At 38.6% G+C, this 18,954-nt stretch overlaps 1 protein-coding gene across 4 annotated transcripts in view; it reads left to right on the plus strand.

The window, feature by feature from the left end:
* Positions 1–18,954, plus strand: part of Osbpl8 (oxysterol binding protein-like 8) — a 153,077-nt gene that overhangs the window by 106,128 nt on the left and 27,995 nt on the right. For all 4 annotated transcript variants that reach the window (XM_087557245.1, XM_087557246.1, NM_001309455.2 and 1 more), the window contains 11 exon segments: positions 700–777; positions 2,923–3,024; positions 5,189–5,392; positions 7,066–7,150; positions 8,588–8,759; positions 10,169–10,406; positions 11,125–11,309; positions 13,471–13,552; positions 14,928–15,026; positions 15,673–15,769; positions 18,174–18,272. In XM_087557245.1, the coding sequence (XP_087413371.1) occupies positions 700–777; positions 2,923–3,024; positions 5,189–5,392; positions 7,066–7,150; positions 8,588–8,759; positions 10,169–10,406; positions 11,125–11,309; positions 13,471–13,552; positions 14,928–15,026; positions 15,673–15,769; positions 18,174–18,272 (1,441 nt within the window).

Consider the following 18,954-nt stretch of genomic DNA (forward strand, 5'->3'; position numbering starts at 1 on the left):
TGCTTTTGTACCCTAATGAAAGACTGAGGGCACGGCATCAGGAGAGCCAGTTTCCAGTCACTGCTATGTTAACAATTGTGTCTGAGAAATTAGCCTCTCTGAGCCTTTTTTTTTTTTTGACATGTAAAGTGAATACAGAAACACGTGTTGTTCAGTTTTTAAAGTTTTATGAAGACCAACTCTTAACTATAAGCTTAGAAACAAAAACAATTTTGTCATTAATCACAATTTAAATACCCTGGAGAAGTGGGAGGAAATAGATCCTAGGAGTACTGTGTTGAACTACACAATTGAATTGGCTTTACCTGAATTTTTGAAGATGGAGGAACTGAGGTAGTAGGTATCTGTGTATTTAAGAAAACTTACATGGTCTCCTTTTATAGCATATTTCAACTGTCATTTTAACACTGCTTTGGCAATGTTTATAAAAAGAATAACTGGACAATTATATATTTTCTAAGAAATGCCCTGAGAAATGCTGTATAAAATTTAGAAACAGTAAATTCACGTTGCAGATTAATTTTTGACAGTGAATGCATGCATGTGTAAATACAAATACCATGTGGGGAAAACTTTGTATTAAAATCCTCATTTGCTTAAATCACAGCAGCAAATGGGAAAAGTGTAAGAAAGGTAATGTTAAGTTTTATGTATGTAAAATAAATGTAAGTTTTAATTATCTTCTTATTTTCATCTCAGTCTGAATCTAAACTTTATAATGGCTCAGAAAAGGACAGTTCAACTTCAAGTAAGCTCACTAAGAAAGAGTCTCTTAAGGTCAGTTTCTATAGTTATTTTTTAATCTTTTCATATATATTGTAATTATATTTCTCCCCCCCCCCTTCTCTCCTCTAAGCCCTCCCATATAACCCTCCCTGCTTGCCTGAAAGTTCATGGCCTCTTCTTTTGTTAATTGTTATTGCATGCATGTTTGTATAGTCCTAAATATAACCTACTTGGTCCATATAATGTTACTTGTGTGTATGTTTTCAAGGCTGACCATTGGTACTGAATAGGCAGTTGGTGTGTTCTTCTCTGAGGAAGGCCACTTCTCCTCATTCCAGATTTCCTCAGTTGCACATAGTTCTGTGTGTGGGGTTGAGGCCTGTGAGGGTTTCCCTTGTCCATGTGGGCATTGCCCATTGACTGGTGCTTTCCTTGTTCAGCTTCTGTCATGTTGGTGTGGTGGGACCTTAGGGATACAGCTTTTGGTGTTACTAGGAGCCACAGTCTTACAGCAAAGTCGATGATCCTTTGACATTGTGCTTTGCATGTGTTTTTGAATATGGGCTAATAAGAAAAATTGATGTGTATCCTCCTAAAAGGAGAGGAAAAAACCTCCAGGAGGATTGAAAGGCAAGCACACATGCAAAGTGTTCATATTTTTATGCTGCCGTGAAGTCAGCCGGTAAGACTGCTGTTCCGAAGCAGGCTGTTTTAGGCCACAGCTCTTCATAGCACAGGCTCTGGAGTAGGTATCTCTTCCCAGCTTTAACAGAGCAAAGAGAGCACCTCATTGTATGGGGAACAGCCAGTGGTCACTTCTGGCATCCACTTAAGTTAGTTTGCTAACTTCCAGGCTCATAGGAATATATATTTTGTTTGACCTGTATCATGTCTTGAATTTTGAGACAATGAAATCCAGATTTCTAACAAGAAGTTAGAATCTTAAGAAATGTGTAGTGTGGAGGTTACCTCCCTGAATGGCAATAGAACGTGGAACTTAAAGAGCGCATGCTCTCTACTAGGACTGTTCCCTGCTCGTCCATCACAGTCGCCTGTGTTCCATGGCTGGTGCTATGTGCGTTTGCATCAGCAGTCTCATAGGAAACCTGTTCAGTAGCACTGGCTGCTCTTCCAGAGGACCCCAGTACCCACATGACAGCTAGCAGCCCTCTGTAGCTCCAGTTCCTGAAGATCTGCTGGCTTCTCTTGCTTTCATGGACACTGCATGTATACAATGCACAAACATACTTGCTGGTGGGAAAACACCCACACACAAAATATAAATAAGTAAAAACCTCCTAAAGTAAAAGACCACAAGTCTTAGGTGTTAGAGGCAGTTAACAGTTAAACTTTATTATGTGTATATAGTCTCAATTAAATTTAACTTTGATAGGTGTTTGTCTTATCGTTTAATAAAAAAAATGTAGACACTAATAGGTTACTACTCTTTCCCCATCCAAATAACAAAACAATAGAACTATTAGTTCACTTTTGCTTTCTGTGATATTTCAAAGAAATAATTTACCTATAAAAGTAAAACATTTAATATTTTGAGCAAATTGATTTCATAGTTTCTTAGTTTCTGTCTTGGATTTTAGTAAGAAAAAGGGCACAATTTCCATTTGGGAGAAATTACAGCGTTGCTTGTAATAATCAAAAGCTAGTCGCTAAGAGGATTTCTACATTGAGCACAGCTTTGGAAGCCAGTCTGCCTCTGGATCCTGTTTCACACTTTGCTAGCTGTGTGGTTTGGGGCACATTACTGTCTCTGCCTCAGTTTTCTTCAACATAAAATAAAGCTGATAATAATTCTACCTGAGAAACTTATTGTGGTGATTAAATGAAGTAATGTTATCGATATGAGTTTAGAATCAGAACAGTTCACCAATGCACTCGGTGCTAACACTGCCAATATTTTATTTATGCCAGGAATCTTGTGGCACAGTTAAAAGAAGATGGTAGGCATAGAAACTCACAAAGAAAATCAAATGTTAAAAATACAGAAGCCGTGCGTTTCTATAGATGGTGTGCACCTGAAGGCATGGTAGTGATTTAAAGGACACAGATGGCTGGGGCAGTGAGCATGGAGACCAGATTCTAACCTGCTGTCAAAGACTCCTGTCTAGTTTATCTGAAAATGCTGGAACTGTGAGAAATTGTTTCTTGTACTGAGTGTCTTGTTTCCACTTATGTTAGGTACAAAAGAAGAATTACCGTGAAGAGAAGAAGAGAGCCACGAAGGAGTTACTCAGCACCATCACAGACCCCTCTGTCATTGTCATGGCCGACTGGCTGAAGGTCAGGGCTTGGGTTGGAACTCCCACTGAGCATTTACTCATGGGGATGAGAAAGTGTGAGGCAAAACAGTAGATGCTCAGTGAGAGAGAAGCTTGTTTTGTGTCCTATGTGCCTACAAGAAGGAACTCTAGTAGCACCAGAACAGCACTTGTTAAGGCACTTTGACTAGTATGAAACCATGTTGTTTAATATAACCCGTTACACAAATATTTTATTATTCCACTTATCATTTGGTATTATTGCAGATTGGAATTTTATAATTAAATAAGGACAAGTTGATATAAAAGTTCTACCTAAGCCAGATAGTGGTGGTGCATGCCTTTAATTTCAGCACTTGGGAGGCAAAAACAGGCGGATCTCTGAATTTGAGACCAGCGTGGTCTACATGCAAATCTCTGAATTCTAGGCCAGTCTGATCTACAGTCTTGAAAAACAAAATACAAATGTAAAGGTTTTGCTTAAAAAGTGCTGGAGTTGGGGATTTGGCTCAGTGGTAGAGCGCTTGCCTAGCAAGTGCAAGGTCCTGGGTTCGGTCCCCAGCTCCGAAAAAAAAAGAAAAAAGAAAGAAAAAAGAAAAGAAAAGAAAAAGAAAAAAGTGCTGTGCAGTGAGTGCTGTTCCACACTGTTCTCCTGTCTCCTTCTCCTACTGTCACTGTCCTTTCCCATTTCTGCCTGACAGACAGCTGCTTTACTCCTGACTTTGAAAGTAGGTGAGTTAGCAGAACTGCTTCCCAGTGACTTCTAGAGACATCAAGAACAAGTCTCCCTTTACAGTGAGAGTCTTCATCGTGGTTACCCACAGTTCAAATACTGCAAGGATCTTCTTCAGTTTTGTGCTGACAATAAATTCCAGCTTACTTTATCTCTTCTTGAGAGCAAGCACATGAGCTCTGGATCCTACTTGTTTTCTTTCCAGAGTCACACTTATCCTCAGGATGGACGGACTGTACCTCCTCTTCCTAACACACTCGGTCCTTTTGAAACAAGGCATTGCTGTGCAGCCCTAGCCAGCCTTGGGCACATGGCCGTGCTCTAGCCTCAGCTTCTCACACACTGAGGTGGTTATATGGGTGTGCACCACCACACCTGAGGCCGTGGCTGTCTCTAAAACAGGCCTCATTTCTGACAGCTGACCCTTTTTTTACTGTTACATCTCTAAGAATATTACATCAGAGTAACTGTCTTTTCTTTGATTCTCTTGATTAACCATCTCATTTATATACAGAGATGTACACACACACACACACACACACACACACACACACACCCTCTCCTTGACTATTTTTCTCTTTTTGTTCCTGGCTTCAGTCTCCCGTACTCTGTATATCTTGGATTACTAGGATTCTGCCCACTTTGTTCCTTAAGGAGTTGTACATTCATTTACCCCATGTTCATGTGCATTCACAGTTCATTTACACTGAGTGAGCAAATGTGAAGACAGTTCTAGTGAAACCTAAATACAATAGAGGCAACCTCTTCAGCATTGTTAAGCCAGTGAATTGCCTAGCTACAAGTTTTAATGAGTGCAGAGGTAGGAAGTGATAGGAACACTTGATAAAATTATTGGTGGCATTAGAGCTTCAGGTGAGGAATATTTCATAAAAATACATCATGTGCCTACATTTAAAGATTTCCTCCTAGACATTTATATAGCACACCCAGGTAATGACTGGGAACACTTATCCAAGCAGGGCACATTTAGGGACTGGGTAGAGGTTCTTCCTTCTTCCTACTACTTACCAAATATTTAGGACAAGTCTTGGACATTCAGAAAAGCAAAATGAAAAAAGAATAGTCATTTATTCACAAAAATTACAGTTGTAACAACCGCTACAAAGAAGAATAATTTCAGTACTATGGAAGTTTATTTTAATGACCCTTGAGTGATCAAGGAGGTTAGGAATTCTACTTAATGTATTTGAAACGCTGGCCTACTAGTCCACAAAAACCTGAGCTTCTGAGACTCAGGAGCCGTGTCAGCTCAACATCTGTCCCCAGTGCATTGCCATGAAGTAGCCTTTTGACTAAAGATGTATTCGGTGCAAATGTATATGCCATATAGCTTTAGATTAAAACCTCTTGGTGGCCATTATTCAGCCTATTATCCTGTAGTCTAGAAAGAGGAAGAATTATCAGTCTTTAAAATAAACTTATCTTTCTGTAGATTCGTGGTACCCTAAAGAGCTGGACCAAGCTGTGGTGCGTGTTGAAACCTGGAGTGCTTCTGATCTATAAAACGCAAAAAAATGGTCAGTGGGTTGGAACAGTCCTTCTGAATGCTTGTGAGATCATCGAACGTCCATCAAAAAAGGATGGCTTTTGTTTCAAGCTTTTCCATCCTTTGGAGCAGTCTATCTGGGCAGTGAAGGTATGTGAGCACTTGGTGAAGTAAAAGGTAGAGGTACGGTGAGAAGTACCGTGAGTCAGTCAAGAGGCCTTCTGTCCCTGGCCAAACTCAGAAGATTGTTTCTGTAAAAAAAAAAAAAAAACACCACCACCACCACCACCAAAAACCCTTCTCTTGCCTTTAAGACCTAAAACAATTTTTCTGAAAATTTTCCTCAATATATTACATCTTTTCTCTTTTGTCACTGAAGATTAAATTTATATTTTTTATTAATCGTGGTTCCTCATTCTTTTTAAAGTTGTATAATGTTGATTGCATGTTTGTGCAATTTCTTCAGAGTGGTTGTCTAAAACAGAGACTTTTACTTCTTGTGGCCTTCCCTGTAGTGATGAGGATGTGAGTTGGGGTGCATGGAACATCAGTTGTCCTGTTTGCTCTTTCTTTAAAGATAGAGCACTAATGTTTGATAACTAAAAGTATTAGTATGGTCCCTGCATGCTGTAAAAGCAGAAGTAAGTGGGAAAACAGATGCTTTCTCTGATTTATGATCAAGGAGTTCTCCAGACCACAGTGTTGTTTACGTTAACTAGATCACCGTACCTTAAGCCTTCACATTGCTTTAGTCTAGGAGAGTTTAGTCAGTTCACCTTGAATAAAGGACTAACTATGCGCCAGGCAGTATTGATGTGCCTAGGAGAAGATGTAGGCTTGTTAATCACAGTAGTCTAGATTCATTGAGGAATAAATTTAGGATTACAGAGTTTTAGAATTCAATTTTATTTTACTAGCGAGTTATAACTAAATGTCCATCTACCTAGTTTATACTTCTAGAAGCATAATATTTCTCACCTAGTTAGGCTTATAGGGTGAAAATTCTTTCTAACATTTAAATTGTATTAGTATAGTTAATTCCAGATTTTCTTGCTATATGAGCAAATATGTGTGGATGGAGCAAAGAACTTAACCCATAGAGGTATTTCAGTGAAGTCTGTTTCATCCTCATACTTATGAGAAGGATACAGATTTCTCCTGACAGACATAAAAGATTGAATACTAAAGTGGTTACTTTAGTAGTTTTTCTACAAGATTAAAATCTAGGAAGTCTGATTCTAGGTCCTAGTGTACCTTAGTTCTAGGGACTGCCCCACACCTAAATTTAGCTTTGGTGTGGTACTAATTACTTACCAGTGTTCCCTGTGGGGTAGTGTGTGTGTGTGTGTGTGTGTGTGTGTGTGTGTGTGTGTGTGTGTGTGTGTGTGTGTTCAAATAACCAGTTATGAAGCAATTTTCCGTCTTGGCTTGTAAAAAGTCAAGGCTTTTTGCTATCAATATTTAAAACAAATGGTAATTGATTATAAAGTACAGTATATATAATTCATCTCTCTTTATCTAGTGAATTTTAACTATATTTACAGTAACTTAAAAAACTTTTAGGAATACATTATTTCTCTTGTTGTAAAACTTGTAAGATAGAAATTTTGAATGATAAATGCTGTCATTTGTTCAATTTTCTATTAAGGAGGAATGTTTGTTGGGAAGGCTTTAATACTAAACAGCATTCTTGAGGATGTAATTAAAGCTCGTTTGTTTTTAAATTAGTATTTGTGCCTGCTAAATCAATATCTGACAATAATCATTGCCAAATATCATTGGCCTTTCACAATACTTACCTGTTCCACCTGTTTTCTTTTAAGGGTCCCAAAGGTGAAGCAGTTGGATCCATAACTCAGCCTTTGCCTAGCAGTTACTTGATTATCCGAGCTACTTCAGAGTCAGATGGTAAATGCTCTTTGATGGATTGGATCTCAGTTTTAAAGGATTATTTTGCATATTACTTTGTGTTAACCTTGGAGAAAATCATGTGTTCATAGGACAGCTGAAGCAAAATTCTGTAATCATAGACTATGTAGAACACTAAGCACATTACTAGCTTTGCAGGCAAGAACCCTGATAGGAGGACACCTGTAACTGGGCAGGCAGTGTTAGCAGCTCAGATTTTCTTTCACTTTCCACTGACACATTAATGCCTTGGGGACTTAATAGTATTTCTTTGTAGTAATTCATTATATGCTATCATTTTAAGAAAGATAGGCAACCTATAAGCTTTCATACTTTTAAGTTAACATTTGTGGGACAGGTAACACTGGTTTGGTTATATTTTACATCAGAAAGAAAAATACAAGCAAATTATATACATACACACCTCTGTAGCCAGATATGTAATTCACTTGGCAAATAATACAGAGAGAACAAACCACACCCATACATATGCAATATAACGAAAAGCTTTATAATTGATAATGGATTTGTTCCTTACTCTCAACATTTTATGATCTATATTAGCTTGTTGTAAGGAATTTTACAGCCTTCCAGTGCTGACTCTTATAATACTAGAAAATTATGGTATGAACATCAGATTTCAATATGAAAATGTTTTATTTGGTTTAATTTTTTTGCCAGATCTTAAAACAAGTGCATATAAATCTTAACAGTACTTAAATATATGAACATAGTTCATAATTCCACTAATAACAATTTGAAATTATAAAAGAAAGCTATTAATGCTGACAGTTATGGTAGTTAATGATAGCGTTCTATAGGTGTTTTCTTGGCTTAAAATGTTTGTGTTAAGCAAAATAAGCAGGACTTCAAGGACTTGTGTCACATGCTTTCTGTTATGTTTGAAACCTAAACACCAATATGAGAGTAGTTGCCAGTGCTGGGAGAGGAATGTGGGAATCCTGAGGAGGGCTGGGGTGACTAGAATGAGAACACGTGTGGAATGTCCCAAGGCCTGGGACTGAACAGTGCAGCTGACAGAATATTTCCTACAGGGAGGTAGAATGGATGCTACGCCTGAGGACAGACATGCAGTCAACAATGAAATAGCATGCAGTCAGTAGAAACATGTTCTTTCCCTGTGTTTTATGTCCTTGTCTGATACTTTGAAGCTGTATACTAATGTTCTAAGGTTTCAGAGATAAAGTTTGTTTTAGATTAGATATGCTTACAAAATACGGGCTGTCTCCTATTTATTGTGATTTTTAAATGCTTGTAATTCAAAAAACATTTATTAAAAAGAAAAAAAACAAGATTGTATTAAAATACTGACGGACTTTTAAATTGTTTCCTGTGCTTGCTTGTCAAAGAAACAGTATGTTTAAAGGTAAGAGGGTTAGTTTCATCAATTTTCTTGTTTCTAAATCTGTGTTTTAGGAAGGTGCTGGATGGATGCTTTGGAGTTGGCTTTGAAGTGTTCTGGTCTTCTTAAGCGTACAATGATGAGGGACGGGAAGGAGCATGACTTGAGCATTTCCTCAGATAGCACACATGTGACTCTGTACGGCCTACTGCGTGCTAACAACCTCCACAGTGGCGACAACTTCCAGTAAGTGGTTTTCACTGCTAATTTGATAATGATTTTGGAGACCATCCTGCTTGTTAAATTAGCTATCATTTCTACTACCTTAGTAATGTGTATAATATTGAAATTTGCGTGCCTTATTATTACATGGCTTAAGACCTTTAAAATTGCTATAAATCAGGCATAGGGCTTTATTTTCTTTATTCTAGCCTGTGTCATTGTTCTTTCTTCCAGGTACAAGTGAGCTGAATATCTCCTTTGTTTTTGTGCATGATGTACCTTCCATTAAGAATGATTTCTACTTTTGTTAGAATCCCATTTCAAAATCAGTTTGAACATTGTATCCCATATGAAGCTGTCTTACATTGAAACAATGAGTTCACTCTTCCTTCTACTATCCTGGTCTTAGCATGTTTTGTAATGGCACTGGATTTTGCCTGCTATCTGTGAAGCTTTTTATGTTTGTTTTTTAATGTGTATGGGTGTGGTTTGCCTGTTTGTATGCATGTCTGTGCTCCATATTCCCACAGTGCCTTCAGGGGCTAGAAGAGGGGGTCAGGCCCCTGAGACAGGAGTTACATGAGATTTGGGTGCTGGGACTTGAACTTGGGTCATCTGGAAGATCGGCCAGTTCTCTTACCCACTGAGCCTCTCTAGGTCCTATGGACGCGTTTTGAGTGGTAACTTACCTGGCTTGTGGTTTTACCTCTTGAAGTATTCACTGTAGTTAAAACTAACATATCTTTCTGGCAAAACTGTGGTGCAGTACACGGATGTTTTGGGAGAACTGGCCTTTGTTGCTTTACAGAAATAAAAAGGAAGCCTTCCTTCTTCTTATCATTTAAAGTTTCATTTGGGGCTACAGATTTTTTTCCCTTAAACTGAAATTGTTATTTTCATTGTTCCCTGGAAATTTACCCCTGCCGATTAAGCCTATCAGAAAATGTTGAAAGCTCAAAGCATTTCCCATCTGATTCTTAGCAGTTATGTTGGGTTACTTTGGAGCTCTTCATGGTGGGAAGTCAGACTTCACTGACTGAGAACCTGATGATCCTGACTTAGTGTTTTCTTCAGACCAGACGTGGTAGTGACCCTGCTTCCAGGAACCTGGTTGTGAGGCTGGAGGTGGGCAGGTGTAGCAAGTGCAGTCTGTATTTCGTTGTGACTATTTTGGCCCCAAGAGTAGAGAGGCCAGAGCTTTGTTAGTCACTGCTCACCATCTCAGGCTTCTGGTTAATGTCTCTATGCTTTTGTCCACTGACCTGTAAAAGAAGAATGTTGCCTAACATGATAATTTCAAAGATTAAATAAACTAAATAAAACACTTTGAGAACTATGTATAGCACGTAGTAAGTTTCCAGTAAACGCCACGTTACTCCCACTTATGCGTTTGTCTTCTGAGCTTCCTTTGTCTTCCTTGTAATCCCACTAAGGTTGAATGACAGTGAGATTGAAAGGCAGCACTTTAAGGACCAAGACATGTATTCCGATAAATCCGACAAAGAGAACGACCAGGAACATGACGAGTCTGACAACGAGGTGCTAGGGAAAAGTGAAGAGAGCGACACAGATACGTCAGAAAGGCAAGATGACTCATACATCGACCCTGAGCCCGTGGAGCCATTAAAGGAGACCACCTACATGGAGCAGAGCCACGAAGAACTGGGAGAGGTAAGGACTCCATTGTTAGAGCCTCGCTCACTCACCAACTCTAGAGCATTTCTACACAGAACTAGACATAGTATTTGCTTGGCCTGTTTTCCCCAAAGAGTATTCATGTGTCACATGTCTTTTCAAAGGTGCATTTTGGATTTTTTATTTGCATTTATCAGTAACCAAAAAAATACCCGAATGCCAGTGTGGTCTTACAGTTTACATTTTCATGTTTGTTTTTTAAATAGGATATTGCTTGATGTCATTGTCATTTATAAAGTAAATTGCAAGTAATCATAAATTTAAAACTTGCTTGCCAGTGCACGGAAGTCAGTGTATATAAAACAGTGAACCACACAGCTGGGTCTGGTGCCACAGCTCTGTAATCTCAGCACTCGAGAATGAAGCAGAAAGTCTGCACGTTTCAAGGCAGGCTAGACCATACAGCATGGGTAGCCTGGGCTACATGGCAAGGCCTTGTTTCAATAGAAAAATTAAAATTAACTGAACAAAAAAATAATACTTTAGTTCTTTTTTTACATGCTATTATTTTGATATTTCTTGAAGCCCTGTGTTTACTTTTAGAGACTATATTTTATTACTCAGTGGCTTTTGTACATTTCCATAATGCCTGGAGTAGTCCTGGAGAGCCATGTTTTTATCATTCACTGTCTTGTCTATGTGTCTGTATCTACAAGAAATATAATATTTCAGTGTGCTCTGTTGCTTGTTAAAGGCAGGTGAGGCTTCTCAAACAGAAACTGTGTCTGAAGAAAACAAAAGCCTTATCTGGACTCTGCTCAAGCAAGTCCGTCCCGGCATGGATCTATCCAGGGTGGTTCTTCCTACATTTATCTTGGAGCCTCGTTCATTCCTGGATAAACTTTCAGATTACTATTACCATGCTGATTTCCTGTCTGAGTAAGTAGAGTCTTCTGGAAATAGAAAATCCCTGTATGGAGTTAGAATATCTCGAGAAAGTAACAGGAAGCCAGGCATGGTGGCATGCAGTTGTAGTCTCAGAAGTAGGGAGGTGGGAAAAGGTACGTTCCTGGACTCAGCAAGGCCAGTGAGAGACCCTGTCTCAGTAGCCCAGGTAGGGGACCTGAGAAGAATTGCACCTCAGCTCACCCTCTGGGGAATGGCAGTTCTGTGCTCAACCATCCATGTTTCCCTGCTGCGCTCCTGAGTGTCACGGCACTGTTGGACTGTGTGTGTTGTCAGTGTTTTTTTAGTTGTGCTTAGTGATTATTGCATTAGTAAATATCGAAGGCATCATAAACTTTATCATCATAAGAGATTATTGGTTTGTTACGGGAAAACTTTACATAGTATATAGTAGATAAAAGTATTAATTCTCCTGAAATAAAAAGAGCTCTTAATGCCAAGCATGGTGGTATACATTTGTGACCCTAGCTCTTAAGAGGCAATTTCTGTGAGCCTACAGCTAGTCAGGGTTACACAGCAGGACTGATTTATTCCCCATCCCCAATAAAAAAACTCCTGGCTTACTTAAACCACTACAAAAGGATCTGCAAGAGTAAGTGGGTTTACTGTGAAGAACTCAAACAGAATTGATACAGTGTGCGCTCGAGTTGTCTATGCTGCCATTTAATAGGCTTCTTTATCGCTTTGGCTCTTGAACTATGTAAATGTAAGGTTTATGTAAATGTAAATAAGTCATCTTAATAAGGATTTTAAAACTAGGAGGAGAACTATCAGTGTGTTGTTACTAAAGAAAAAACCAAATGATTGTGTTTGTCAGCAAACCTAGACCTAGGCTCTGTCACCTTGCAGTGTGTCTTCAAAAGTCAGACTCCACTGTGATACACTTGTGAACAAGAGTACCTTTTCATAAATAAGGGCCTAATAAATGGGTGTATTAGCAGCAAAAATGAAAAGAACTTGTCTGTAACAGTCACTTTGAACAGTCACACTCGCTACTTTATAGCAGCTACTAGAGAGGGAAGCTGAGTCAGGGTTCCTCCAGACTTCCTCTCTACAGTGCAGATGGCACCCTAGTAGTTTGTTCAAGAGGAAAATCAGCCTGCTAGCATATACAGGAAGGGTGCAGAATGATGATTGAGGAAACTGTTGATTGGAATCATCTTAACTCTTCTTTCACACTTGTAACATGAAGCATCAGCTTTGTAGCGGGGATGTAGTCACACAATCCTTGATCTGAAAGGCTTCCATCAGCCTCCTGTTCTCTCCTCTGTGTACTGCTACTCTCTTAGTACCAACTGTTCAGATTGCATGCAACCAAGTGAACCGTGACGGAAGATCCTTCATGACAGGTGGAGCTGAAGACCTTTAACCCATCCTTTGACTGGGCTTCAAGGCACCACACGATGCACAAATCTCAAAAACCTATATTTCTTTGTGTCTATGAAAGAAAGAGGGTTGGGGGGAGGGGAGCTTTTTTGGGTTTATGGTTCCTGAGAGAATCCCAGTCTTGTGGAGGCATGGCAGTAGATGGCCTGGACAGGAAGCTGAGAGATGACATCTTCAGCCCATTTGAAAAGCAGAGTATTTATTTTCTAATCACAGTTAACCACAGAGGTCCTAGTTTATCCTGGTTCTACAGAACCACATTTTGGAAACTTTGGTTCGGAATTTTCAAAAACATTTTCAGCAGTGACCTGGGTAGTACATCAAAGAATCAGGAGAAACTGAGATAAGGTAAACAGATTTTTAAAAAAGATTCTTTAAAGATTTATTTTTAAAAATTATGTGTATATTTGTTGTAGCAGGTAGGAGGGGGTCGGGGGAGGAATGTGCACACAAATGTAGATACCTACAGAGGCCAGAAGAGGGCTTGGATGCTTTGGAGTTGAAGTGACCGGCAGTTGTGAGCCACTGGACGGGACACTAGGGATGGGCCTTGGCCAACCAGAGGAGCAAGCAGCTTAAGCTCTGAGCCGTCTCTGCAGCACTGAGGAGAAGTATTCCAGAAGCAAATTTATATAATCATTTTACCGGTTTTTTGAATATGAATTACATTTCCAACTGTAAGTCATAGAAAGTATTGAAGAATTTGTGATTGCATAGAATGATTATATTTACCACTTTTGGTTTTTAGAGCTGCTCTGGAAGAAAATCCATATTTCCGTTTGAAGAGGGTTGTGAAATGGTATTTGTCAGGATTTTACAAGAAGCCAAAGGTAATGTTTACATTTTGCTTTTTTCCTCCCCTTAAGAGACTCTACATTTATATGTTGTGTGGGTATGTGAGCACCATGGTGTATATGTGGAGGTCTCTTTACATCATGTGAGTCTCGCACATCAAACAAGTCAGCAGTTGGAGGCAGGTGCCTTTCCCTGCTGAGGCATCTCCCTGGCCCTCTGGTGCTACTAAGTACATAGAAGCACAACTGAGTCTCAACAGCGTCTGAGTGCAGTTGATGTTTGTGATCATCCGTGGTCTTCATCGTTCTGATAACTGATACGTGTTACTGTGGTAGCTAGAGCAGCCTTCCTCTGGTCTAGTTCCTCTGTCTATTCCATTCTAAGGACCACAGTCAGAAAGCATGAGTTAGAAATGTGTCTGAAGGGGTTGGGGATTTAGCTCAGTGGTAGAGCGCTTACCTAGGAAGCGCAAGGCCCTGGGTTCGGTCCCCAGCTCCGAAAAAAAAAGAACCCAAAAAAAAAAAAAAAAGAAATGTGTCTGAAAGTACAGCGGTGGGAAAAATTATGAGAGACTCAAAATGCTTTAACTAGAAAGATGAAGCAGCCATTTGAGGATAGGTGCCACCACTCACCTAATGATATGACATCACCCTATCCACAGAGAAGTGTGGTTTTACTAAAGTAGATTTCACACTCCCTCAGTTAGGAGAGTGTATACATTTGCATTGTACTGGTCAGGCAGTGAGAACTAATACACAATAGAACTTCATGGAAAGAACGTCACAACATCAATTTGAAATTTTAGTTTTTACTTCTAAAAGTATTATGAACTATATCTGTGAACCTGGACTAATCAAATTTTAGGTCTATCTGAAAAGATCCAAAAGATGGAGATGTTGACATAACAGCCTGTGTTATCTGGCACCTCCATCTGGTAAAAACCAAGCCCAGCACTCTGTATTCAAAGGCTGCATGCTGTCCTTGCCGTAAGCAGAGTAGCCCAGACTCGGCCTGCAGCACAGGGATGGACAGGTGTGGGTCCGTCCATCTGCAGCTGTTTTAAGGTAACCATTGCTCGTGTGAGGTGACTTACAATATCCTGCATCTCACAGAGTTATAGTCTTACAGTTTGGCCATTTTCCACCCCATTGCCCTCTTTCATCTCTATATAGTCTTGGGTTTTCTCTCTCTTTTGGAATTTTTTATGTATAATCTTAATATTGTTTACTAGTAGTTACCATGAAATTATAAAGTTTGTATTTAGACTGAATCCTGATTGAAGTTATATTTTTATTTCATGTAAATTTTATTTACTGTGAAACATTATAAGATGGTCTTTTAGATAAGATAATTTAACTTTAAACCTGTGTTTGTACATTTTAAGAGTGATTTCTTTTTTTAAAAAACCAGGGACTGAAGAAACCATATAATCCTATACTTGGTGAGACTTTCCGTTGTTTATGGATTCATCCCAGAACAAACAGCAAGACTTTCTATATTGCTGAACAGGTATGAGAAGTGCGTGTTGTGAAAAGGATCTGGAGGTGCTGGGACATTTTTATGAGAAATGCCAACTTGGTAAATCACTGTTTCTAGCTTACTGTTAGGTAAGGTTTGACAAGCACTGAATGTTCTGGTGCTGGGAACTACAAAACACCTCACTGCTGAACATTGCTGTCATCGTTTGGCTCTCTTGCATGGCTCTAGTCAAGCTTCCACCAGTTTATAGTTCTCCTTACATTTGGCTGGATGATGGGTTTCCATGATCATCCTTGACTTCTGAGAAGAGAATTTAGATCCTACATTTTTAACAGCACAAGGAATGGTTACTCTGAGCTTTGTGCGCCTGTTGTTGGTGGGGGTGGGGGCAGGCTTGGAGGGACTCCTAAAACCCTCCCCTCTGGAAGCTTTATTATAATCTTGTTAGAAATGGTATATTATCAATTCTACCTGAACGTGAACTCTTTTTTCTTGTGGTGTGAATGCCAGTGGATACATTTCCTTAGAGACAGAAACCTGGTTGCTGTAATGATTGACATTTATTCTGTTGCTTACCAACTGTTCCTTCTTACTCATGCTCATATTTGAACTTTAGATACTAGCATAATAGCAAGCTTGTTTTGTTAAATGTTGTGACTTCTCCTGTGTTCACCAGGTGTCCCATCACCCACCAATATCTGCCTTTTATGTCAGTAACCGAAAAGATGGGTTTTGCCTTAGTGGGAGCATCCTGGCTAAGTCCAAGTTCTATGGTGAGTGCTGCCTTGTCCCAAACTGTGCTTCTCCAAAATGTAGTGTTTCTGATATGTTTTCATTTGTAAATAAATTTTATTTGACATTTTTGGCAAGGATTTCGTGTCATTTAAGCACCATCTTTAACTGAGCCCTTTTTAGTTCTTATAAAAAGGCATATTTTACCTGTCAGCACATATATGTAAAGCATCACTTAAGGGTGGGCACAGTGAGTGCCTACCACATCCTTCTCATGCCTTGTGCGTTTACTTTGCCTTTCTCTCATCGGTTTATCTGGTTTTGTTTCAGTGTACCTGAGGGAATTGCTCTGTCATTTCTAGTCTTTGAGTATAGAGAGAATCCAATTTGGCCCTGGGTCATTCAGTAATGGTATTTAACCTTGGGCTAATAACATACTACTGAAAATGTTTGTGAGTACAGAAAGGACTAAAGAAAAATATGGTAGGAAACCTTAATACAATGCCTTTGACAACTCAAAGAAGATAGTTACAAATTGTGAGTGGTAGAATATTATCTTTAAATGCTATTATTTGGCTTTCTAATTATAAAGATATTTAAAAACTCAGAGAATTAAATTTAAGGACTTTAAACCTGAGAGAAAGCAAACATAAGTGTGAAAAAAGAAAAGCTAAAATATGTAAACAGAAATCTAGATTTTAGTGATGTGAGTGGTCAGAATCAGAAACGGGTCTGTGACAGGAGACCTATAGTATAACAGCTTCTGTCATGAGCACCATAGCATGTCCCTTTAGTTTTTCAACACCCCCTTCCCCACACCAATTTTGCTTTTGATTTGAATTTTTTTCTCCAAAAGTTCCACATATTTTATATTGAGATTATTCCTCTCAAGCTTCAGTTCCCTTACTATCCCAGCTACATTGGAAGAGGCTTTACTGAGTCCTTGTTCCGCCCTGTAGACATCCCTTTCTGAGCACCAGGTGCATGCTTGATGTTTTGGTTGTTTCTGCATCTTGCTTCCTTTTTATGTGTTAATGCAACTTATATGTAATATAACTTATAACTATATGACTATATTACTATTATATGTAATATAACTTACATAACTTATTTCTTTATAATTTGAAAGAATCCAGACTTCACAAGGGTACTTTATGTTTCTTTTTTAAATCCTCATTTGCTTTCCTTTGAATACAGACATCTGAGGAGACTATATATACATATATAACTTATGAAGTAGCTTATTAAGCAAATAACCATGGCATCTCTCATGTTGAAGTCTAGAAAAGTTGATCTAGAGACAGTAGAAATGGTAGCTACCAGAGGTTGGGCTGGTTGGAAACCAGGGGAAGGTCACGGCTGTGCATATATCCAACATCAGCTCCTATAGACTTTTCATAGCTGTAGAATACTGATTTTAAAATTTTTAAAACTAATGATTGATACAGTAGCATAGAGAAATCTGAAAAATATAATGCTTGCTACATTTGGTAATAATAGAAAGATAGAAAACAGGTCACTGTTTCCCCAGAGATAATAGGGATGGTTTAGGATAATGGGTTAGACAGATAAGGAGGTGGGTGAGTACATGTATACCTAAGCAGGCAGATAGACAAGTGAACAGGGATCAAACCCTATCCTTTGGGCATGGTAGATAAGAGCAGAACTACATTTCCAGCCCTTAGTCATTTGAGATAGTCATTTAAGACCTTTGTGTGTGGTTCAGGCTGATGCTGGAGCCCAGTCCTCCTGTGTCTACCCTCAAATGTTGATAAGAGGTATGTGCTACCAAGCCACGTACTAGTACACTTAATGCTTAAAATAGGCCATCCACTGTACGTTAATTCTACCCCATTAAAGATCTAGATGTTAAGGAAAGAAAAACATGAGACCCAAGCTAGAAGAAATCACTATGACATTTTATCACTTGAATTCTGCATATTTTTAAAGCATTTAAATAATTATCAACTCAATTATAAATAGTTAAAACTTTAGATTTACATATATTGGACTTAGTCATGATGGGATTTTTCATTTGACTTAACTAAACAAATACTTAGGTATGCCTTTTGGAAATACTCATTTCAGCCAGGCAATGGGGGCACATCCTGGCTGAATGTGTAAATGTCTTTCATACCAGAACTTGGGAGACAGAGCTGGATCTCTGAGTTTGAGGCTAGCCTGGTCTACAAAGTCAGCTCTAGGACAGCCAGGGTTACACAGAGACTCCCTGTCTCAAAAAGCCCATAAAAAAACAAAAGAAGAAAAATCAAATTAAGTCTTATAAGATTGAGAATATGAATCAAGTAATGTTTCAGTTAGAAGGTGCTGAATACATGTTTTGGTACATGCATTGAGATTAAGATATTTTAAATATTTCTACTGCAGGAATATGGTTGGATTAATTTTGTGAAATGTAATACTTTTTTTTTTTTTTTTATTTAGGAAACTCATTATCTGCGATATTAGAGGGAGAAGCCCGGTTGACTTTCTTGAATAGAGGTGAAGACTATGTTATGACAATGCCGTATGCTCACTGTAAAGGTAACTGTTTCCCATTCGGTTGGCAGGTGTTTCCTAGAACATTTTTGTAAGTAAATATATGTGCCTGGAATTTGTTGCGTTTGAAATAAACTAAGAAATATGTTTGAAAGCCTTGACTCATAGTTCTGTGAGCATATTGCTGTTTGCTGACTACTTCAATGGTGAAGTCATTCATACAGACTTACCTTTTTGTGATGCATACCTTCAGAACCTGATTAATAACAATGGAATTTCCTTGCATTTATCTCCTATAAAGGCTTTGAAATTAAATGGAACTACCTATTTTAGAATCCCTAAAAGTTGTTTTATGCACTCTTGCACTAATACCCTTTATAAAGTCGAATCTGCTATTTTTCAATGTAGCAAGTCCTTTAAATTATTTTCCTCACTCTATTTGACAGTTTCTGAGTCATAGCCTTGCTGTATAGTTTTAAGGCTGCCCTTAAAGTCAGGATCCTCGGGCATCAGACTCCCTAGTGTTGAGATCACTAATGGGGCTGCAATGCCTGGTTTACATTTGGCAAAAGGACAGATAGTGCTCAGAGCTTTGCATACAGCTCTTAAAATAAAAGTGAAATAAAATACTTACAGTTTTAAATGAATAAGAATCAATCATGGTAACAGATGTGTTTCTGTGTTGCCAAGTTTCAATAATTATTTTATAAAAGGGGAGTCCCATGAT

This window comes from Rattus norvegicus, chromosome 7 (genome assembly GCF_021556685.1).
Source record: "Rattus norvegicus strain SHRSP/BbbUtx chromosome 7, alternate assembly SHRSP_T2T, whole genome shotgun sequence".
NCBI lineage: Eukaryota > Metazoa > Chordata > Mammalia > Rodentia > Muridae > Rattus > Rattus norvegicus.